This window comes from Macaca nemestrina, chromosome 10, assembly GCF_043159975.1.
Source record: "Macaca nemestrina isolate mMacNem1 chromosome 10, mMacNem.hap1, whole genome shotgun sequence".
Lineage (NCBI taxonomy): Eukaryota > Metazoa > Chordata > Mammalia > Primates > Cercopithecidae > Macaca > Macaca nemestrina.
Window position 1 is genome coordinate 83,814,935 of NC_092134.1, and position 24,356 is coordinate 83,839,290.

The 24,356-nt window shown below is 47.4% G+C and overlaps 1 protein-coding gene, 1 non-coding gene and 2 pseudogenes across 4 annotated transcripts; 1 reads left to right on the plus strand and 3 right to left on the minus strand.

The window, feature by feature from the left end:
• Positions 1 to 24,356, minus strand: part of LOC105492871 (HIG1 domain family member 1A, mitochondrial pseudogene) — a 54,285-nt pseudogene that overhangs the window by 10,555 nt on the left and 19,374 nt on the right.
• Positions 1,781 to 24,096, plus strand: LOC105492872 (family with sequence similarity 186 member B). Of its 3 annotated transcripts, none has more exons than XM_011760201.3 (8): positions 1,781 to 1,856; positions 3,321 to 3,546; positions 4,483 to 4,665; positions 6,714 to 8,382; positions 8,902 to 9,094; positions 20,253 to 20,422; positions 21,122 to 21,312; positions 23,759 to 23,900. In XM_011760201.3, the coding sequence occupies exons 2-7, from the start codon at positions 3,498 to 3,500 to the stop codon at positions 21,267 to 21,269; spliced, it is 2,412 nt and encodes an 803-aa protein (XP_011758503.2). In that variant the 5' UTR covers positions 1,781 to 1,856; positions 3,321 to 3,497; the 3' UTR covers positions 21,270 to 21,312; positions 23,759 to 23,900. The 3 variants fall into 3 exon arrangements, with proteins under 3 accessions (XP_011758503.2, XP_011758500.2, XP_011758502.2); XM_011760198.3 differs by lacking the exon at positions 1,781 to 1,856 and adding an exon at positions 1,944 to 2,200; XM_011760200.3 differs by lacking the exons at positions 1,781 to 1,856; positions 21,122 to 21,312 and adding an exon at positions 2,063 to 2,200 and having other exon boundaries at positions 23,759 to 24,096.
• LOC139356800 (Parkinson disease protein 7 homolog) lies at positions 11,863 to 15,320 on the minus strand (annotated as a pseudogene).
• On the minus strand, positions 15,269 to 15,378 carry LOC112428677 (U6 spliceosomal RNA). The gene has a single exon (XR_003020734.1). It is a non-coding gene; the product is annotated as a U6 spliceosomal RNA (small nuclear RNA).

Here is a 24,356-nt window from a genome sequence, read left to right on the forward strand (position 1 = left end):
TCAGGGTTATATGAAAGTATGTTGCTTAATTTGTAAAATATTTGGGAATTTTCCTAAGATCTCTCAATTACTGATTTATAGTTTAATTCCATAGTGGTCAGAGAACATATTTTGTATTATTTTAGCCTTCTTAGGTTAATTCATAATTGTTTTATGGCCCAAATTATGGTTTATATGATCATTGTTCCATATGCATAGGGAATAATATATGTCCTATTGTTGGGTGAAGTGTTCTATGACTGTCAATGGAGTCAAGTTGGTTGATAGTATTTTTCAAAACCTCTATACTTTACTTATTTTTTGCTATTTCTATCAACTCCTGCAAGAGAAGTGCTGGAATCTCCAACTATAATTTTGGATTTACCTATTCCTCCTTTCAGTTCTGGAAGCTTTTTGCTTCATGTATTTTGAAGCAATGTTATTAGGTATATATACATTTAGAATTACGTCCCCCTTATTAATTGACATCTTTAGCATCATGGGATGTCCCTCCCTCTGTGTGTGTGTGTGTGTGTGTGTGTGTGTGTGTGTGTGTGTGTCAGGGTATCTATCACCTAGGCTGGGGTGTAGTGGCGTGAACATGGCTCACTGCAGCCTTGACCTCCTGGGCTCAGGTGATCCTCCTGCCTCAGCCTCTCAAGTAGCGGGGATCCCAGGCATGTGCCACCATGCCTGGCTATTTTTTTTTTTTTTTTTTTTGAGACGGAGTCTCGCGCTGTCACCCAGGCTGGAGTGCAGTGGCCGGATCTCAGCTCACTGCAAGCTCCGCCTCCCGGGTTCACGCCATTCTCCTGCCTCCGCCTCCCGAGTAGCTGGGACTACAGGCGTCCGCCACCTCGGCCGGCTAGTTTTTTGTATTTTTTAGTAGAGACGGGGTTTCACCGTGTTAACCAGGATGGTCTCGATCTCCTGACCTCGTGATCCGCCCGTCTCGGCCTCAAAGTGCTGGGATTACAGGCTTGAGCCACCGCGCCCGGCCTGCCTGGCTATTTTTTAAGTTTTTTTGTAGAGATAGGCTCTCACCATGTTGCCCAGGCTGGTCTCAAACTCCTGGGCTCAAGTGATCCTCCCAACTTGGCCTCCCAAATTGTTGGGATTACAGGCGTGAGCCACTGAGCCTGGCCTCCGTTTGGTTATTGATTGGCTCTAATTTTTAGAAATTTAAAATATTTTCTTTAGGAAAATAACTTTTGCTAATAGCTTTTCTTATTTTTAGACATTAGTGTTTTGTTTGGGAGCATAACATTTAGTAACTTTTAAAAAGCAACAAATTGAGCCGGGCGCGGTGGCTCAAGCCTGTCATCCCAGCACTTTGGGAGGCTGAGACGGGTGGATCACTAGGTCAGGAGATCAAGACCATCCTGGCTAACACGGTGAAACCCTGTCTCTACTAAAAAATACAAAAAACTAGCCGGGCGAGGTGGCAGGCACCTGTGGTCCTAGCGACTCCGGAGGCTGAGGCAGGAGAATGGCGTAAACCCGGGAGGCAGAGCTTGCAGTGAGCTGAGATCCAGCCACTGCACTCCAGCCTGGGCAACAGAGCCAGACTCAGTCTCAAAAAAAAAAAAAAAAAAAAAAAAGCAACAAGTTGGCTGGGCGCAGTGGCTCACACCTGTAATCCCAAACACAGTGAAACCCTGTGTCTACTAAAAAGACAAAAAAAAATTAGCTGGTTTTGGTGGCGTGCACCCATAATCCCAGCTACTCAGGAGGCTGAGGCAGGAGAATCACTTGAACCCAGGAAGTAGAGGTTGCAGTGAGCTGAGATCACACCGCTGCACTCCAGCCTGGGCTACAGAGGGAAGGGAGACTCCGTTTCAAAAAAAAAAGCAACAAGTCAAGTAAATATATGTTAGGTAATAGACAAAAAGCTCAATAGTGGGGAGTCTAATCTCCTAATTCTTCTAATCAAACTGATGATGTCACTGGGGAAAAGAGGATCGGTTGGAACCTGGCATTTGGCAGTTACCAGAGGAGTTGTGCCTGGGCAGAGGGTACCCAGGAGACACCCTGGTGCCCTTAACCTCCAAAGCAGGCAACATTGTGTGTCCAGGTCTGTGGACCAGAGACACAGGATGTTTTGTGACTGACAGAGTGATCCAAAATGGAGAAGGATGACCCTCCACAGTTGGTGACTCCCACATCAGTGAAAGCCATCATCTTGAGGATTGAGGCTGCCCAGCTAACTCGGGCTCAAGAGGTAGCCCCTGAGATGAAGGAATCACCCTTATATTGGGATCTGATGTGGAGGTTGGGGACTGATCCCAGGTTTGAGCGAGATTCAAGCTCTGGGTCCTCAGAGGTCCTGGGATATTCAGCAACCCAGGTCTGCAGACAGATTAGTATAAGTTATCTCTCTCCTAAACTTGGCCTCTACAGGGTGAGCTGAAAGCAACCACCCGCCTGAGGCAGGGCTGGGGCCGGGAGGGGGGCAGGAAGCTTGAGGATAGCCCTGAGGCACATTGTGGTACGTCCTACAGGGCAGGAGAAAGGACCCAGAATCTGTTATTGGTAACCCTCCAGAATCCCCCAAGCTGAGCCCAGGAAGTTCATGGGGGTTAGGGAAATGGCCAAAGGCTCAAATCACCCTATACACGAGGCTTTAGTACATTTTTTTACTTGAGCCTCTGATCCTAGAGCTTCCTGGGGCCTCATGTTTCCAAGCTTCTGTTGCCTGTGGATCCTTGTAAGGAAAGACATCCAGAAACCCCCAGCAACCTCTGAAATTCTAAAGAAATGTTTGCTGTGGGGTTTTGGTACTCTATCCTTTCTTGACCTTCTTAATAATCACAATGATAATAAAAGCTAACACTTTTGTATGATGTGCCAGGTACTATTAAAAGCACTTTAGGCCGGGCGCGGTGGCTCAAGCCTGTAATCCCAGCACTTTGGGAGGCCGAGGCGGGCGGATCACAAGGTCAGGAGATCGAGACCACAGTGAAACCCCGTCTCTACTAAAAATACAAAAAATTAGCCGGGCGCGGTGGCGGGCGCCTGTAGTCCCAGCTACTCAGGAGGCTGAGGCAGGAGAATGGCGTAAACCCGGGAGGCAGAGCTTGCAGTGAGCCGAGATCGCGCCACTGCACTCCAGCCTGGGCAACAGCGTGAGACTCCGTCTCAAAAAAAAAAAAAAAAAAAAATTTAATTCATTTAATCCTTACAGAAACCCTGTGACATAAGTACTATAATGATTCCCACTTTAAATATAAGAAAACTGAGACCCAAAGAGGCTAAGCAACTTGTCCAAGGTCACGCTGCTAGCATGTGGCTTCTGGCTGAAGTCCACAGCCCTAACACGGCAATCTGCTGCTTCTCTATAGGATATTTCTACCCAGCTCTTAGACATTTTGGACAATGTCAATTGTGTCATCAACCGCTTCCAGGAAGAATTAGGATATGATTTAAAAGAAAACGCCAAATCTCACCAGACAGATCCAAAGGGCAAGAAGAGATTCATCTTGCTGGACAAAATTGCCTCCTTCTCCAAAGATGCTAAGATGAAGGAGAAGCACCTGTATGACATTCTCCACTGGCTAGGTGACTGGGGTGAGTTTGCGGGCTGGGCACCGTGCCTCCTCTGGCGAGCACAGGGACAGCACAGGACACATCCCCTTCTCCAGTGAAGCATTCCACCACTCCTGTCACAGCACATCACCTCCGTGCTCCTAAGGGGCAGACACAGAAGTGTCCAAACATCACAGATCACGACATTAGCTGAATATATGATGAAGCCTAAGTCACGGGTCCATTATGACATCTCATTTTTTGAGCAGGATAGAAACTAAATTCAAACCCACATTAGTTATTTTATAGAGCACCCCTGGGTGATATTCAAAGCACTGAATGACCTTTACTGCATGAGCCCTGATGCCAGCTGTGTGAGCAACTAGTACAGCCATTTGGGTGTGGGTCAGCTGCATTAAACCCTAAAGCTAGGTGCTACCCCCCACTCAGGTCAGAGTCATCTCATCACAGGACCTGTGTGCTGTGTGCTGGATGCTCCAGTGTTGGAAGAAGATGGTATCAGGATGTGCCCTGCCGCCCGCTTACTACCCCATGCTTGGAAGCTCTCAGTTCAGTGGTCCCTCAGCTTCCTTCAAGACTGAGAGAGCAGTTAACTCTGCTTAATTAATTCAGTTGTCCAGATGTTGGACCAGGCAATGGGCATAGAGCAACAACAAGTCAGATACCTCCCTGCTGTACAGACAACAATACTATTTAATGTCCATTGTGAATTTCTACACGGCAGGCCTCATGTTAATTGTTCCACAGGTATTATCTCATTTAATCTTCACCCAGTTCTTTTATAGGGAAGGAAACTGAGGCTCAGAGGGATAAGCGACTTGTCCAACATCACATAGCTAGTAAGAGGTAAAATCAATGTGACTTCACAGTCACTGTAACCCCTGTTCTATAGGGCTAGGTCTGTGTCCCCCTGGAGGACAGACTGCTCTCAGCCTGCACCTCCCATCCCTTCTCCAGGTGACACTCTGACCTATGAGATCGGGGCCAGGAAGAGTGAAGAGGAAGAAGCAGCCCTGGACGAATGGATTGAAGTGACGGAGAAAATGTTACCACTCTCCCTCATTGCCACCAAAAGAGGCATTGAGTCACTCACTGCCCTTTGCTCCACTCTCATTGAAGGACAAAAGAAAAGGTCACAAGGTAGGTTCTAGGAGCACCTGGCCAGGGAGCTAGGTGAGGATGGGGTGGATGCCATGGCAGGGGAAGAAGTCAGAGGCTGGGCCTGGGGTCTTTCTGATTCTCCTCCATCACAGAAACTTGATTTGAGATGGATGGGCAGTGGTGAGGGGCTGGGGGTTGAGCCCAGGTCGAGCACTGAGCAGCTCTGAGCTGTCCTTCAGTGCTAAGGGAAGTGTGATGTGGAGACAGGTCTCTGGCGTGCTTACTGGAGCTGAGGCCTTATGTAGGTTCTGAGGAACAAAGCTGGGAGGCCAGGAGGGCTAGAGTTAGCAACTAGAGGCTGCGGATCATCCTCTCCTCACTCCAAACCCAGCAACAGAGCCAGGAAGGTTTGGGAGGCTCAGCCGGAGGCTGCTGCAGAGGTGGTCCATCAGCAAATAGCTGAACCTTGGCTTTTTACTCCCATCAACATTAGGGGAACCTGAGATTATCGAACTCTTACATTTTGTAGATGAGAACATTGAAGCTCAGAGAAGAGAAGGGAACACAAGGAAAGCCTGTGGCCCCACACACAGGTTTTCTGGCTTCTTAATCTCACTCTAGAGTTTGAATTGCATCTCTGTCATTTCTGGTTGTATCACTTTGGGCAAGGACTTCATCTCTCTGAGCCTCAGTTTCCTCACATATAAACAGAGGAGGGTACTGCCTAGCTCCAGGTTTGTGGGGAGGCTTCCACACAGTGTGAGGTGTCTGACACCACGCTTGGAACATGCTCAGGGCTTAATTAACAATAGTTAACCATCAACATTTACCATTGTTCTTCATGGCCAGCCTCATTATCAATCAAGTAAGATCAGCAGGAGGGAGAAGGCAGGGAAAAGTGGATAAGGAAACAATCTCTTCTGCAATCTGTACCATACTCTGTCTTCAAATACACTTATTGTATACTTAGACCCTTGCTAGATTATAAACTTATGAATGGTAAAGACTGCATCTTTATTTCTTTTTAGGGATGATTTATTGAGCACTTATAACTAGGTACCTGTTACTGCACCTGGCATTAAACATGCATGATCTAAGTCCTATGACATAGATTCTATGATTATCCCCATTTTGCACATTGGGAAACTGAGACACTGAGAAGTTAAGAAAATTGCCCAAGGCAAATCGGAAAGATAGGATTCAAACCCAAGTTACCTTATTGCAGAATCTAAGCTCTGGACCACTAGGCCACATGGCCTCTCTGACAATACTAGCTAGATGCTAGCCCAATTTCAGTATCCCTTAATTTTTGTATTTCCTCTACCCCTCATCTGAAGTTAGCATTGTTTTTTCCACCAGTGATGTTTATTAAATAGGCCGATGAATGGATGCTCCAAGATAATCACTCCACCAGCTCTATACATAGTAGGTCCAAGGGGGTACAATGACCACCGTGACCCAGCCTTTGAGAAATTGAGATCTGCTAATGACAGGCACAATCTGTGTGTAGTGCATTTTCCTGGGGAGAGAGGGTCTGCTGCTTTCCTTAGAGTATCAAAGGGATCCCCCAAATGGAAAAAGACATTAGTTATTAAAAAAAAAAAAAACATGTGAACAGTTGGAGGACCATGTGATAAATTCTTCACAAGCACAGTCCAGTGCTAACGGGAAAGGGAAACCAGGCTTCCTAAATGGGTGTAAGGGGTTTGGGTAGCTGATAATAGGAGGCAAATACACATACTGAGGCTGGGAAGTGGCATGATTAGAAAAATAACTCTACCCCAGGAGAACATGGAAGACCAGGAGGATGCTGCAGTGAGCTGTGCTGGCTTGCCTACGTCAGGCCCCTCTGGGCTCTGCAGGTGCTGTGGAGCTGGCAGACCCTGAGGCTGGGCTCTGGGCAAGCTCTGCACCCAGCAGAGGTCTGCCCTGTCAGCACCATCCCTGGTCCCACATACAGCCCCAGCTCCATACTCTTGCCAAATCCCTAAGGGGGTTGCCATTTTGGCCCTGCAGGGTTTGGAGAATCAATGCAATCCTTGGGACCCATGAGAGATCGTTGACTTTTTTCTCTCCACTTCTCCCAGTGTCCAAACGCACCTTCTGGCAGGGCTGGCAGGGAAGAAGCCCACAGACATCTCCATCCCATCCTCAGCCACTGAGCCCAGAACAGATGCTCCAGGACCAGCATACCATGAACACAAAGGCCTCAGAGGTGACGTCCATGCTGCAGGAGCTCCTGGACTCTACCATGTTCAGCAAGGGGGAGGTCAGGGCCATCAGGTACATGGCCACTGTGGTGGAGAACCTCAACAAGGCCTTGATCCTCCAACACAAGGAGAACAGGAGCCTGGAGACCAAATACAGGTACCTGCAAATGCAGGCGACCGAAGAGCTCAGCAGCCAGAGGCTGCACTTCCAGCAGTTCGTGCAGGTCCTTGAGAGCAGGAAGGATGCTCTGCTGAAGCAGGTAGAGATCTTAGGGGGACGGTACCATGACCTTCTCCTGACGAAGCAGGCCTTGGAGTTCCAGCTGAAGAAGGCTCAGGCTGCTACAGGTCAGGCAGAAGACCCGGCTGAGGTTTCTGTTGACTCCCCGGGTCCCTCTGAGAGAGAGACCCTTCCAAGGAAAGAAACAGTCACGGAGGAAAGCCAACAGGAACCCATGAAGAAGGAGCAGTTGTTCTCGCCACTTCCCCTAGGTACCATGGCCACGGTGTGGGACAGTGGTGCTACAGCTGCAGGGCACCAGCCACTTTCCACCATGACTGTGCACTCGAGGGTCGCAGATGTGTTCAGCAGCAAGGACACCAAGAGCCTTGAGCCTGTACTTCTGCCCTCAGTAGATCGCAGGTTTCCTAAGAAATGGGAAAGACCCGTGGCAGAAAGCTCAGGCCACAAAGACGAAGACCAGGAGGACTACTTCCAGGAAAAGGGAGGACTCCAAATTAAGTTCCACTGTAGCAAACAGCTGTCTCTAGAGAGCTCCAGGCAGGTGACCTCTGAGAGCCAAGAGAAGCCCTGGGAGAAGGGATTCGGCTGGGAGACACGGAGGCAGCTGTGGCTGGAGGAGGAGGAGATGTGGCAGCAGCGGCAGAAGAAGTGGGCCCTGCTGGAGCAGGAGCACCAGGAGAAGCTGCGGCAGTGGAAGCTGGAAGACCTGGCCAGGGAGCAGCAGCAGAGATGGGTCCAGCTAGAAAAGGAGCAGGAGAGCCTAGGGAGAGAGCCGGAGCAGCTAGGGGAGGACGTGGAGAGGAGGATTTTCACACCCGCCAGTCGATGGAGGGACTTACAGAAGGCAGAGCTATCGTTAGTGCCTGCCCCAAGCCGGACCCAATCTGCTCACCAAAGCAGGAGGCCACACTTGCCCATGTCTCCTAGTACCCAGCAGCCTGCCCTGGGAAAGCAGAGACCTATGAGTTCAGTGGAGTTTACCTACAGACCACGGACCCGCCGAGTTCCCACAAAGCCCAAGAAATCTGCCTCCTTTCCTGTCACTGGGACATCCATTCGAAGGCTGACTCAGCCCTCTTTGCAGATATCACCTGCTACTCTTAAGGAGAAGGTGTACCACATGGACATGGAGGCCCAGAGGAAGAACCTGAAGCTCCTGAGTGAGGAGTCTGAGTTGAGGCTGCCCCACTACCTGCGCAGCAAAGCACTGGAGCTCACCACCACCACCATGGAGCTGGGCGCGCTCAGGCTGCAGTACCTGTGCCATAAGTACATCTTCTATAGACGCCTCCAGAGCCTCCGGTAGGTCCTCCCTGGAACCCACCTGGCACCCACCTGCTGCTATATGTGGGCAGAGCCTAAACCCAGTGGGAGAGAAGGAACACAGGGCAAGGGGCGATGGGGAGAGCCACCCCAGGCCTGGACAGGGTCTCCTGAGTGGGATCCAGGAAAGCAAGTCTGGCCTGGGGCCTTGGGCAACCCCTGAAGGTGTGGGAAGAAGGGCACTGACCACTGCTCTCCCTGTAGTGGGCTTTTCCTCTAAGCCACTTCCTTCTCTCTTCCTCTCTTCCCATGGCCCTGTCCGTAATCCGCCTAATGTGCTCCCGTCTTTCCTTTCTCTTTCTGTTTCATCCCAGCCCTGAGGCTCCTCACCTGATACCACCTCCCACTTTTCTCTGCCCCATTTTCCCCAGCTCTTACCAGCCTCCACTTCTCTTTTTGCTCTAAGGAATTAAAGAAAACAAAGTCATCTCTGGTTAACAGACTTGGGGGATAGAGGAGGCCTCTCCACCCCCTAAATCGCTTCTCCTCTCTTCCCAGGCAAGAAGCAATCAACCACGTACAAATCATGAAAGAAACGGAGGCTTCCTACAAGGCCCAGAACCTCTACATCTTCCTGGAAAACATTGACCACCTGCAGAGCCTCAGGCTGCAGGCCTGGACGGACAAGCAGAAGAGACTGGAGGAGAAGCGCCGAGAGTGCCTGAGCAGCATGGTGACCATGTTCCCCAAGGTGGGCCTCCCACCCCCACCTCCCGCTCTGCCTCCTGGGGTCAGCACAGTCAGTCGGCTTGGGGCCCCGAAATGAACCTGTGGGGATGTGGCTGCGACTGCGGGACCAGGGGCAGAAGGGAAAAGAGAAGGCAGGATAAGGCCTCTGCACCAGTGAGAGGTGAAGGCAGGCGGTGGCCTGAGCATGGGGGAGGGCGGCTTTCCAATCTGTTTCTGGGGAGAGCAACCCAGAGAGAGAGAGACATCTCTTCAAAAAGAGCTGTGGAAGAGAAGATTTCTTCCGGAAAAGAAGGGCAGCTGGATCTTGCAGTCCTGGCTCTGGGCTGTGATTCTCCCTCCCCTGTGGTTCTCCATGCCCTGCTCCTGTCAATCTGGTGGCTCTCCAGGCTTGGTGCACAGCCATCATCTTCACTGTCTTGCAGGGACTCGCTTTGCTTCTCCCTGAATCAGCTCCTTGGCTTTCCAGATTCCAGGTCTCTTCTTCCTTGGTTCACTTCCTTGTTTTAGTAGAGTCCCTCCTCTACTCACTTTCTGACAATGGTTGCATGGTTAAGTCATTGAGACCCTGGTTATCTGAAAATGTCTTTACTTAATATCTGTCCTCACTCTTAATTGACTGTTTGCCTGGATGTGGAAATCTAGCTTAGAATCCATTTTCCCTCATAATCCCTCCAAATGTGTTTGTTTATTTGTTTGTTTTGAGACGGCATCTCACTCTTTTGCTCAGGCTGGAGTGCGGTGGCGCATTCTCAGCTCACGGCAACTTCCACCTCCCAGGTTCAAGCGATTCTCCTGACTCAGTCTCCCACATAGCTGGGATTACAGGCACCCACCACCACACCTGGATAATTTTTGCATTTCTAATACAGACAGGGTTTCACCATGTTGGCCAGGCTGGTTTTGAACACCTGACGTCAAGTGATCCACCCGCCTTGGCCTCCCAAAATGCTGGGATTATAGGCATGAGCCACTGCACCCGGCCACAATTTTTATTATTTATACATTTATTTATTTAAAATAAGTTTTACTGTATATATTTAAGGTTTACAACATGACATTATTAAGATACATATATAGCAAAATGGTTACCATAGTGAAACAAATTAACATATCCATCATCTCACATAGTTGCCATTTTTATCTCTCCTCTGGCAAGGGCAGTAGTAATCTACCCATTTGGCAAAAATCCTGACTACAATACACTATTAACTATAATCCAACACATAGAGCTTTCAGTTTTTTAATCCTATGCATTTGCTACTGTGTATCCTTTGGTCTATGTCACCCCATTTCCTCCCATCCCCACTCCAATTCTGGTAACCAGTTTTATTTTCTGTCTCCTCAATTTGGCCTTTTGGGTTTTTTTAGATTTCACATACAAGTGAGATCATGTGATATTTTTCCTTCTATGCATGGCATACTTCACTTAGCATAATGTCCTCTGGGGCCAACCATATTGTGGCAAATGGCAGGATCTCCTCCTTCTTTAAGGCTGAATAATATTCCACTGTATATACAGTTATGCATCACTTAATGATGGGGTTGTGTTATGGGAAATGTGTTGTTAGGCAATTTTTTGTTGTGTGAACATCATAGGGTATACTTCCACAAACCTAGATGGGATAACCTGCTACACACCTAGACTATATGGCGTAGCCTATTGCTGCTAGGCTACAAACCTGTGCAGCATGTGACTATTCTGAATTATAATTATAATTCTGACTATTCTGTAGGCAGTCAGAACACAATGGTGAATATTTGTGTATCTAAACATAGAAAAGGGACAGTAAAGATATGGTATTATAATCTTATGAGACCATGGTCGTATATGTGGTCCATCATTTACTGAAATATTGTTATGCAGCACATGACTGTATGTACCAGAATTTCTTTCATTTGTCCACTGATGGGAACCTTGGTTGTTTCCATATCTTGGCTACTGTGAGTAATACTGCAATGGACATGGGAGTCTAGATATCTCTTCAAGGTGGCAATTCTGTTCCTTTGGGTATATACCCAGAAGAGAATCCCTGGGTCATAGTAATTTCATTTTTAATTTTTTTAGGAGCCTCCATACTGTTTTCTACAATGGCTGTACTAATCTACCTTCCTATGAATAGTGTACAGGATTCCCTTTTCTTCACACCCTTGCCATGACCTTATTATCTCCTGTCTTTTTGATAATAGCCCTTCTAGCAGGTGTGGGGTGATAGCTCATTGTGGTTTTGATTTGCATTTCCCTGATGATGAATGATGTTGAGCACCTTTTCATATACTTGTTGGCCATTTTTGTGTCCTTTTTTTTTTTTTTTTTTTGAGACAGTCTTGCTCAGTCGCCCAGGCTGGAGTGCAATGGCGTGATCTTGACTCACTGCAAGCTCCGCCTCCTGGGTTCACGCCATTCTCCTGCCTCAGCCTCCCGAGTAGCTAGGACTACAGGTGCCCACCACCATGCCTGGCTAATTTTTTCTATTTTTTAGTAGAGACGGGGTTTCACCATGTTAGCCAGGATGGTTTCGATCTCCTGACCTCGTGATCTGCCCGCCTCAGCCTCCCAAGGTGCTGGGATTACAGGAGTGAGCCACCACACCCGGCCGTCTTTTTTTTTTTTTTTTAAAGACAGCAAGTGTATTAGAGCAACAGCATGCAACAGAATGCCTGCTCCATAGACAGAGCAGGGCTGTCCCATAGGCAGAGTGGCCCAGAGTACCCCATGTCTTTTTTGGATAAATGTCAATTGAGGTCCTTTGCCCCTGCTTGTTTTTTTTTTTTTGTTTTGTTTTGTTTTTTGAGACGGGGTCTCACTATTTTGCCCAGGTGGGTCTTGAACTCCTGCTCTGCCTATTTTATTATTTTTAGTTTGCTAAATGCCCTGTTTATTCTGCAAACAAGGCTTAGAAATGTGCAGACACAAGTTGTAGGTTGAGAAATCTCTGTGTAGTTGTGACTTCACGACTATACTTCAGTAAAAGCAGTTATGACGGTGGCTTCTGAACATATTAACCTACCATTGTTTTGTCCAGAGCGAACAGTGAAAATGGATTCCTAATGGCCTATTTCTCTAAGTGATCATCACATTTCGCTGCTCTAGTCTTTAAGAACGAGTGGAGCCTTCACTTAAGCTGCCATCTCCTTGCCACTCAGGGCTTCAACAATTGTAAGCACAAACTCAAAGCTGGTCCCAGGCCCTCAGCTTGTAAGAATTTCAGGCTGTCCTTTTCCACACGATTCTCAGAGTAGGTGTAGTGACCTCCATTCATCATTTTGTCCTTAGCAAGCGGGAGTGTTGTAACTTTACTTCCAAAACTTATTTCATGAGCCACCAGAGCAGTAGGACCTGTACAGATGGCGGCTATAAGGTACTTCTGGTTTTCCTGTTCCTTTAGTATCTCCTTCACAGCAGCAGACTCAAATAAATTCTGTGCACCCAGATTACCTCCTAGTAGAACCACTATGTCATATGGTCCCCCTTTTTTTGCATCTTCAAGACTGGTATCAGGGCAAATGACAACATCATGGCTACACTGTACTGGGTCTTTTCCAGCCAGACCCGCAATGGTGACCTTAATCCCAGCTCGCCTCATGACATCTACAGGATGACCGTCTCCATTTCCTCTGCTTCTTCAGCCAAAAACTCAAAATAATAATGATTTAAAAATCAGGAGTCGGGCATGGTGGCTCATGCCTGTAATCCCAGCACTTTGGGAGGCCGAGGAGGGCGAATCATGAGGTCAGGAGATCAAGACCAGCCTGGCTAACACGGTGAAACCCCGTCTCTATTAAAAATACAAAAAAATTAGCTGGGCGTGGTGGCAAGTGTCTGTAGTCCCAGCTACTCGGGAGGCTGAGGCAGGAGAGTGGTGTGAACCCAGGAGGCGGAGCTTGCAGTGACCCGAGATCATGCCACTGCACTCCAGCCTGGGCGACAGAGCGAGACTCCATCTCAAAAAAAAAATAAAATAAAAATAAATCAGGTTATGTTTTCATGTATTGAGTTGTAGAACTATTTTATACTAAGACTTTAATTTATACAATGTGAATTTTCCTAACAATAATGTGAGCATATTTTCATGTGCTTATTTGTCATCCATTTATCTCCTTTGGTAAAGCGTATTATTGGGTTGTAAAGTTCATCCTATATTTGATACCTATATCAAATATTTGCATACCTATATCTGGTATGCAAGTTCTACACCAGATCTGTATTTCATGGATATTATCTTTCAATCTGCGGCATTCCTTTTTTTTTTTTTTTTTGAGACAGTCTTGCTGTGTTGCCCAGGCTGGAGTGCAGTGGTGCCATCTTGGCTCACTGCAACCTCCACCTCCCGGGTTCAGGCAATTCTCGTGCCACACCCTCCTGAGTAGCTGGGATTACAGGCACCCGCCACCATGCCTGGCTACTTTTTGTATTTTTAGTAGAGACAGGGTTTCACCATGTTGGCCAGGCTGGTGTCTAACTCCTGACCTCAAGTGATCTGCCTGCCTTGGCCTCCCAAAGTGCTTGGGAGTCTTGCTCTGTCGCCCAGGTTGGAATGCAGTGGCGTGATCTTAGCTCACTGAAACGTCCGCCTCCTGGGGTCAAGCGATTCTCTTGCCTCAGCCTCCCAAGTAGCTGGGATTACAGGCATGTGCCACCACACACGGCTAATTTTTGTATTTTTAGTAGAGATGGGGTTTCACCATGTTGGCCAGGCTGGTCTCGAACTCCTGATCTCTGGTGATCTGCCCGCCTTGGCCTCCCAAAATGCCGGGATTACAGGTGTAAGCCACCACGCCTGGCCTATGTAAGATATTTTGAGAGCAAGAGAGACCAACCACATTCACATAACTTTTATTACAGTATATTGTTAACATTGTTCTATTTTGTTATTAATCTCTTACTCTGCCTAATTTAAATATTAAACTTTATCATAGTTAAGCATATATAGGAAAAAACGTGTATAAAGGGTTTGGTACTGAGGTTTCAGGCATCCACCAGGGTTCTTGAAATGCATCCCCCGAGGATAAGGGGGAACTACTGTATGCAAAACCCAAAGCTATACAACAATGAGAAACATTAAAAGGGAAATTCAGGTGTAAGTGAAGACATTCCTCTGAATTCCCAGGTTTCTCTGAGCATCAAAACCCACCAATCTTTCAGTCCTTTTCTTGAATATTATTCTGTATCCACATTCTCTGCATCTGATTGGATCCCTGGATTTTATTTCATTTTCTGCATGACATTCTCCACAGATATATATCATTAGCTGCTGCTTTGGGGGTTGAATGTCCTGGATGTCATTGTGAGCTCCTTTTTACTCTGAGTGTCTTTCTAGTTTTCGTCCAAGTACCCACCACAAACTCCACAACCCACCAATTTCCTACCTACCCAGCAATGAGAAATGGCATCTTAATAATATTTATTCTTTCAATTCATGAGCATGCTGTATCTCTCCAGTTACGTCTATTTATTTCAGTTTTATAGGTTTATTATTCAAATATTCTGAAGCTCTGTAACTAGGTGCATACACATTTAAGATTGTTCATGTACTCTTGAAAATTTGACCTTTACTATTTATTTTAATAGAGATGAGGTCTCACTATGTTGCCCAGGCTGGTCTCCAAATCTTGCCCTCAAGCGATCCTGCCACCTTGACCTCCCAAAGTGTTGGGGTTACAGCATGAATCACTCTACCTGGCCCAAAATTTGGACTTTTATCCTTATGAAATAGCCCTCTTTGTTTCTTTTCTTTTCTTTTTTTTTTTTTTTGAGATGTAGTCTCGCTCTGTCACCCAAGCAACGCAGTGGCGCCATCTTGGTTGGCTCACTGCAAATTCCACCTCTCAGGTTCAAGGGATTCTTGTGCCTCAGCCTCCCGAGTAGCTGGGATTACAGGCGCCTGCCACCACACCTGGCTGATTTTTATATTTTTAGTAGAGATGGGGTTCGCCATGTTGGCCAGGCTGGTCTCCAATTCTCGACCTCAGGGGATCCACCCACCTAGGCCTCCCAAAGTGCTGGGATTACAGGCATGAGCCACCCACACCCAGCCCTTTGTTTCTAATTATATTCCTTGCTCGTCAGTGTACAACAATATTGATATAGTCACTGCAGCTTTTTAAATACTTTTTACTATTTGCATGGTATACCTTCTTCCACTCTTTCACTGTTAACCTATGTCTATATATTATTTATTTATTGGAACGCTTCATGAATTTGTGTGTCATCCTCGTACCAAGGCCATGCTAGTAGTCTTCTCTGTATTATTCTAATTTTAGTATATGTGCTACCGAAGTGAGCACCATGTCTCTATATTTAAATTGGGTTTTTAATTGATATTTTATAGTTGGGTCTTGCTTTTTTATGCAATCTGTCAATCTTTGCCTTTTATTTGGTGGTTTTAGGCTATTTATATTTGATGTGATTATCAACACAGTTGGGTTTAAATATATAATTTGCTCTTCATTTCTATTTGTCTCATCTGTCCTTTGGTTTTTTTTCCCTCTTTTCCTGCCTTCTTGTGGAGTAATTGAGCTTTTCAAGTAAATTCATCTTATCTCCACTCCTGACATATTACATATTAGCCATACCTCTTTGTTTTGTTATTTTTGTTATTTTTTATTTTTATTTTTTGAGACAGAGTCTCACTCTCTCTCCCAGGCTGGAGTGCAGTGGTGTGATCTCGGCTCACCATAACTCTGCCTCCTGGATTCAAGCGATTCTCATGCCTCAGTCTCCTGAGTAGCTGGAATTACAGGTGCCTGCCACAGTGCCCGGCTAATTTTTTTTGTATTTTTAGTAGACACAGGGTTTTGCCATGTTGGCCAGGCTGGTCTCGAACTCCTGGCCTCATGTGATCCACCCACCTCAGCCTCCTAAGGTGCTGGGATTACAGGCGTGAGCCACCATGCCCAGCCTGTCTTGTTATTTTGTTTTTATTATTATTTTTTTGAAACAGAGTCTCACTCTGTTGCCCAGGCTAGAGTGCAGTGGCATGATCTCAGCTCACTGCAACCTCCGCCTCCCAGGTTCAAGCGATTCTCCTGCCTCAGCCTCCTCAGTATCGGCAATTACAGGTGCGCACCACCACACCTGGCTAATTTTTGTATTATTAGTAGAGACTGGATTTCACCATGTTGGTCAGGCTGGCCTTGAACTCCTGACCATGTGATCTGCCCACCTCGGCCTCCCAAAGTGCTGGGATTATAGGCGTGAGCCACTGTGCTCTAGGGTTTACAATATAAATCTTTAACTTATCATAGTCTACTTTCAAATAATATTATTTCATGTGTAAGAACCTTACAACAGTATACATCTATTTCTTCCCTCCTGGCCTTTGTCCTACTGTTGTCATACATTTTGCCCCTATGTAACTTATAAATTCCCTAATATAGTTGGCCCTCTGTATCTATGGGTTCTGCATCTGTGGATTCAACCAACCACAGATGAAAAAGATTTGGAGAAAAAAATGGATGAATGTGTCTGTGCTGAACACGAACAGACTTTTTTTTCTTGTTATTCCCTAAACAGTCTAAAGATAGCATTTATATTGTATTAGGTATTATAAGTAATCTGGAGATAATTTAATATATACAGGAGGATGTGGGTGGGTGAAATGCAAACACTGCACCATTTTATAATATAAATATATATATGTATAAATATATATATTTATACATATATAAGTATGTGAGCATCCACAGATTTTGGTGCCTGTGAGGAGTCCTGGAGCCAATACTCCATGGATAGCAAGGGACAACAGTACATTGTTATTACTTTTCCCTTAAGCAAAGGGAAAAGAATAATCTATTTACCCCCACACTTACCATTTCCAGTGCTCTTTACTCTTTTGTGTAGATCCAAATGTATTTTGAGTATCATTTTCCTTCTGCCTCAAGGATTCCTTTAACATTTCTCACACTGCTCATCTGCTGGTGATGAATCCTCTCAGCTTTGGTGTCTGAAAAGGTTTATTCAGTTTTCAGTTTTGAAAGATGTTTTTGCTGGATGTAGAATTCCAGTTGGGCAGTTTTTTCTTTCAGTATTTTACAGATGTGAACACAAACTCGTCCCAGGGATATATGAACTCTGAGGATGGTTTTGTCTGTTCTTGCCCAGTGATTCTTCCCCTGGCCTTGGTAGTTTCCTCGCAGGCGTGCACAGAGACTTAATGGGACGCCTCTGCAGAGCTTTGGAGATTTCTTGCCGTGTGGTTTCCTCCTCTCTAGTACTCTAGTTTTCAAATTCTAGTCACCTTGGCTTCCCTGATCCCCAAACGCTGTCTCCTCATCTCAGCAAGGCTGCTGGCCTCTGTTTGGGTTCCCTGCCCTGTGCTGGGGCCTGGACATTGTCTCATTTGTTTCATTCCTTTTGGGGATCATTGACCTGCAATGCCTGTTGTCTGAATGGGTATATATCATTTTTCATATATTTTGTTTGGCCTACTAGTTGTTTACAGGAGAATAGTAAACTAGTCCTTGTTATTCCTTTATCACTAGTTTATCTCCTCAAATAAAATCCCATACTATTAAGACCCATTTTAAATGTTAAAAGTTCCAAGAATTCCTATATACTTAGTTTTACTTTTTATTTATTCAATTTTTGTACAATTTTGAGTATGTACTTACACTCTTGGGCTCCTGGCAAAAAATCCATTGCCCCTCAGGGGACCATGCCCTATGGGTTAGGAACCATTGGTTTAGGCCAACAGAACCTAAACCATTGGTTTAGGCCAACTCACTCTCTTAATCTCTACACTTGGAGCCTATCCTCATCTTTTCCATGTCCTTGCTGAGACCTCACGTTTTTCCTCTGAAAACTAACACTAGGAGAAACCTTACTCTTTCACCCCCTCCCCACCACCCCACTTTACGTTGGCAGAATTCAATAAAGTAACCATCTAAAATGTATAGACCTGGTTTTAACATTCATACATCAAGTACAACCCAAATAAATCCCAAGACGTTATGTGATCTCGTTATGCCATTGTATCCATTGTATCCCATTCAGAGATATAATGCTCACTCACCCACCAAAAATAATAAAAAAGTAACCCCAATCTTTTTTTTTTTTTTTTGAGACAGAGTCTTGCTCTATTGCCCAGGCTGGAGTGCAGTGGTCTGATCTTGGCTCACTGCAAGCTCCACCTCCCGGATTCACGCCATTCTCCTGCCTCAGCCTCCCGAGTAGCTGGGACTATAGGCGCTCACCACCATGCCCTGCTAATTTTTTTGTATTTTTAGTACAGACGGGGTTTCACTGGGTTAGCCAGGATGGTTTCGATCTCCTGACCTTGTGATCCACCTGCCTCGGCCTCCCAAAGTGCTGGGATTACAGGCGTGAGCCACCGCACCCAGCCAACCCCAATCTTTAATTGGGTCACTCATAATCACTAAAGTGGGTCCAGCTTATAATTCACAATAATGAAATTTTCTTTTATTTTTTCCTCTCCTCTCCCATTCTCTCACATCCAGAAAACCTCTTTAAATTCCAACACACTGTCTCTGACACCCGAACTTCCTTTTCTCTTTGTCTAGATAAATGATTACTAATCTATGGGCCATACACCACTGAGGGATAATGGAACCATGTGTATACCAATAATTGTCTATATACTGAATTACTAAAAAAAGGAAAACTTATATTGGAATCCTTGAAACTTCTGATATTTAAAATAAATGCAAAATAATATAGAATTAAAAAAAAAAAAAAGGCCAAAGAGATAATAGCTAAAACTTGGGAATAATGGAATAAAAGACTCCTATATTCTCCTCTTTTGACTTCTTTTTTTTTTTTTTTTTTTGAGACAGAGTCTCGCTCTGCTGCCAGGCTGGAGTGCAGTGGCGCGATCTTGGCTCACTGCAACCTCCGTTTCCCGGGTTCAAGCAATTTTCCTGCCTCAGCCTCCCGAGTAGCTGGGACTACAGACGTGCGCCACCACACCCAGCTAATTTTTGTATTTTTAGTAGAGACAGGGTTTCACCATGTTGGCCAGGATGGTCTGAATCTCTTGACCTTGTGATCTGCCTGACTTGGCTTCCCAAAGTGCTGGGATTATAGGAGTAAGCCACCGCGCCCGGCCTTGACTCTTTATTATAGATACATAGATATAGGTACAGATATAGATTTAACTCCTTTGTCTTCTTTTAATTTTTTTTCACTGATGTTTTGCCTGTTTCTAGATTCTCTACAACAGATGTAAAACAGGAACTAACCCAGCAAATTAGAATTCATACCCTTTGGGACTATTAATAATTTTGTCCCCATTATACAAGTATTGAGTTTATATCCATATTCATCTTTCATATGGCAGGAATAGCTCTCTGCACCACCCATGAGTATGGGATCTTTCCCTGCCAGACTCCTTCATTTGCAACACTGGCTTTGGGATGAGCAGCCCTCAGCTCTAGACCTGAGGCTCAGGCTGCCAGGGGCAGAAAAGCAGCAAGTGCCGACGTGGTCCCTAGGGGCAGCTTGGAGGGACTGGAGGATCCCACAGTTGTGAGTCAGAGCCAGCTGGGACCTGCCCCAGGGTTGGGTCAGGAGGTACCACCTGCCCCCGAGTCTTGAGCAGCAGTGGCCTGAGTCTAGGGGAGGCAGCATGCTGAGGCATTGGTATGAGGGCTGGCATCAAGCAGCTAGAAAAGCCTTGGCCATGGAGGTTTCGTATCACCTTATACAAGTCCAGATAATCTCCTAGATGCATCTTGACTTGCTGTTTGTTTTGGGATTGAGAAGGAAAGGGACATGACAATTCTTTGAGTGGCTGTGAAGTTTCCCCCAGCTTCTCAACCCGTGCCAGGGCTGGGGCTGGACAAAAAGATACCCAGTGCAGTCCAGGCACAACCTGGCCCCCTGCTGTGAACCCTGCCTGGAGCTGCTCTAGTTCCAGCTGCTCTGGTTTTATTTTCTTCCTTGCTGTTTTGTCCATTATCCAGCTTCCTCACAACAAAGGAGAAACAGGAACTGACACAGCAAAAAAGAATTCAAGGAGTTTCCAGCAAAGGTCTGATACCTTGTGGTCCCAGGGTTTCTAACTGAAGGGATTCCCTCTACCTTACCCTCTCCACTCAGCCCTGAGTCCAGCAGGGGCACAGACAGGCAGGCAAAGCCTCCTCCCAACCTAGAGAGGAGATAACTTCCTGTTTCCCTGATGCCTCTCTGCTGGTTCCTCTAGCTCCAGCTGGAGTGGAACGTTCACCTGAACATCCCTGAGATCACCTCACCAAAGCCGAAGAAATGCAAGTTGCCTGCAGCCTCACCCCGGCACATCCACCCCAGTGGCCCCACCTGTAAGCAGCCCTTTCAGTCCAGGCACCGGGAATGTGCGCCCCTGCAGATGGCCCGGTAGGTGCCGGGAAGCTGAGGGGGCAGCAGCTGTATGGGTGAAGAGGCAGGCAGCAGGAGTGACCAGCCTGGGGAGGTGGGCTGTGAAGTGAGGGCACCAACAGGCCAAAATCACCCTACAAGTTGCAAAGTGCCTGTCTTCTCAGCTGCCCTCCCGAGTGCTGGCCACGGACCCAGAGGTGGGGTGTGTGTCATAGTGTGTGGGCTTCAGGGGCTAGCCTGACCAGTGCATTTCAAACTATGCAACAGAAAGACTCTGAGGACCACACCTGAAAACTTACAACTTTTCTACCCTGAGCATCGATTTGGCATCTGCCATTGGTCTGTCCTGTAAACAAACCTGAACCTCCCTACCATGTGACCTGCAGGCTCTGGAGACACTGTGAACCTCTGGGCAGCTAAAAGGACCCTGGTCCACACCTACCCTTGCATGGCCTAGATCAGGGCTTCTGCCCAGGGCCTGTTCCTTAAAGGACAAGGGCCACCCTGGGAACCTCTTTCAGCAGCTCCTCCGCCAGAGGAGCCCCAGGGAAGTGAGATTCAGACTCAGTGTTGGAGGGGAGATGAGGAGGACAGTGACACACTCGATCTGAGAAAGGAAGGAGACAAAGCCTACTTGGGCCTGGTGGCTCTGGAGAGTCTCTTGCATCTCAATCTCTCTTTGTTGCTTTTCACATTCTCCAAACCCCCCACTCCCAGCCAACAGGGGAAGCAGATGGAGGCCGTCTGGAAGACCGAGGTGGTCTCCTCCAGTTACGCAATAGAAAAAAAGACCCCTGCCAGCCTTCCCTGGGACCAGTTGAGGGGACACCCAGATATTCCCCGGCTGTTGACACTGGACGTGTAGTCCTCCTACCACAAAAGCCTGAACTTCCTGAAGGCCCAGTAAGGTGCGAGGCTGATGGTCAATGTGGATTCTCCCCAATAAATCTTTCTCCAGGCTTTAACAATGACCTCATTTACTATCCCACACCAGACAGAGAGAGGCTAACCTGGTTCCTCTGCTAGGCGGATGTAAGCAGAGTCCCTGTGCCAACAGCACTTCAGTTCTAGTGAAGGGTTTCCTTAGTGTCTCAGAGGCCACCAGGGGGCTTTTCCTTCACACTGGCCTCCTGAGCTGCACATGAATTCTGAAGAGCCCCATCTCACCCTAGCCCTGGGGGTGGTTCTCGGGGGAGCCAGGTGTAGGGAGGGATAGATGAGGGAGCCCCTGGACTGCCTGAGAAACCTGAGCCTTGGGCCTGGGCCTATCTGTCACTTCCTTTCCTTACTACCTTCAAGAACGGTCCCTGGAAAGAACAGCTGGCTGGGGGGACAGAGGCAGGACTCCAGGGGCCAACAAGAGGCTTTTCTGGTTAGAAAAGGCTTAGCTCTCCTTTGCCTCTCTGGGCTTGTAGATGTCACTACTGAAGGCTCAAGGCTCTTTTAAGGACCCTCTCTACATGAGCCATCCCATCTGCCTCCTGTGACCCTGGCCCTGCGTCAGTTACAGATCCCCAATCGGGAGAGGCTCCTGATGCCTCCAGTCTAGACCTAACCAGAGCCAAGAGCCAGAAGATGCTGGTGCTGCCCCCATCCTCCAACTAGAGACCTCAGTGAGACAGGGAGGCACAGTGGCATCAAAGAGGGCCAGTCCCTGGCCGCACCTGCGCTCTGAAATGGGCCTGAGAGTCCCAGCATTCCAGTCCACCCAGTGCAGAAACCTGGTTTCCAGTTCCTGGAGGGTTTCCAAGGGGGATGTGCATGTGTGTTGCTGTTGGTTGTTGATTTAGATACAGCAAACAGAATGGAGAATAACCAAAACAACACTGTGATAGAACACTGTAACCCATAAGTCAACTGGGGCCTGGCCTGGCAGAGATTCGGTTAAACTTACCCAAAGCCCTCCCCATCGTGGGGGTCTCTCCTCTCCACATCCCTTCCCTGCCTGTGCTCTGCCCAGCTTCTGAGTCTCAGGCCAGCCCCTTTGTTCTTCCCACACACGGAGATATGTGCACATAAGTATCAGAGGTACGCACCCCACTTGAGCCCATACACTCATGACGTCAGTAACTTGCTGAAAATACAGAGGGACAGTGAGGAACAGGAATCATGTTGAACAGCACTAAGCAGCAGCCTCCTTTCTTCCCTCTTTCCCCGCCTCTCTCTCTGGTAAAACATGCACAATTCTAAAATTCCTTCATGTCTCAAGCAGAGCTGTTCCACCCACACCCAGGCCTCCACTGGGATCCCAGTTTCAGGCTTAAGGCACTTATCAAAATATTGTTTCCAGCAAAGACAGCTTCCCCTTTCTAAGCGAATTTAGATGAAGACAATTTTCTCCCTGCTTTCAACCCTGTACCTGTTTACTGTGTTGATCTCACCACCAGGTACAGAGGCAGATCCTGCTGTGCCGTCTTCTTTACCCACATCCCAGGCTGCCACCACCTCCCTGCGTGTCAGGCTGCTCCTGATGTCTCAGTGTGGGGGCTCCCTGCATTGTCTTGGGGTCCACTATTTTGGCATGAGGATCTGCTGGTCTCTAACAAAAGTTCTCTGTCCCTGCCCAGGCTGCTGCTACCTCAGGGTGGTGGCTGTGCTGCCTCCTTTGGGAGCGCCCTCTTGGACACTGCTCCACTCCCTGAAGTGCACCTTTTCTTGGGCCGCCTGCTCCTGGCCCACCATGAGTCCTCACATCCACCTGCTGCGCAGTGCCAGGTCACTCACCTCTTTGTGGTTCTGCTGACCTCGCCAGCTCCCCTGGCCATGCTGTCCAGCTCACAGCCCCATATGGGTTCATAACTAGGCCCAACCTCATGCCCCATTCTCCTGGTCTGCCTGGCACTGACAGCCTGTTTGTCTCCAGGCCCACTGGGGTGTCCTCTCGGCATGTGAGGGAGGGTTGCTCATCTTCCCTCCATGGTTTGAGATGCTAGAAGACAGCCCCCCTTCTCTGAGATTTTTTTCAGCTTTGTCTTACAAGCATGTCCCCGGGGTTCTCTGTCTGACAGGTGGGAGAGCTGTGTGTGTCTGCAGACCCCAAATGCTTTCTGTAGCTGGAGAATCTTAGCCTTGACTCTTGAGTGCTCTGCCCTCCCCTTGCTCAGGGTCTGTTCCTGCACAGCTAAAAACACACTGGTACAGGTCGGGCATGGTGGCTCACGCCTGTAATCCCAGCACTTTGGGAGGCCGAGGTGGGCGGATCATGACTTTGTGTTGAGCAGTTCTGTGTCCAGGCTGAGTCTGGGCCCAGCTCTGGACTTGGCTCTGGGAAGTGCTCAGGTGCTGGATGGCACTCACATAGCCTGGGCCTTGTCTCAGTTGCTCCCCAACCTGTAACTCTATTAACTCTTGCAGTGCCTCAGCGAACCAAAGGAAGGAATGCCAGGAACCTACAAATGAATCCGCTTAGCTTGTTCAAAAAAAGTCAAGCGAGTCACTCCCTGGAACCCAAATAAGCCAGAAGGATCAAGACAGCCCCAGTCTCCACTGCATCCCTTAGCTGGTGATTCTCAACCTTCCGAGGGACGGAAACCCACAGAGAACTTGGTTGAAATGCAGGTTCCCAGCTGGTGCTTTTAAAGAAACCCTCTGGGTGTTGCTGAGTACTCCTAGAACTTTGAGAAACACTGTTTCCCTCCTGCAGTCCCCAAACTCTACGTTTTTAACAAAATAGAGGTTGGTTTATTTTAAAATTCTGTCTCATTGCTGAAACCCACACCTCCTCAACTCAGTTTTAGAACCCTTTGAGTGTTGTCTGTGTACTTTGGGAGCAAACATGCCGAGATAGCTGTGAGTGGCACTTGGCACTTAGTAGGTGTCAGTAACTCTTCATTTAATCAAAATATGGACAGATACATCACTGACATGCCAGTGATTTGCATGAAAGCTCAGAAGGTGAGAACAAAAGGAGATACCAAATACAGACCAGAGCCAGGTGTCATAAGGTGGGAGG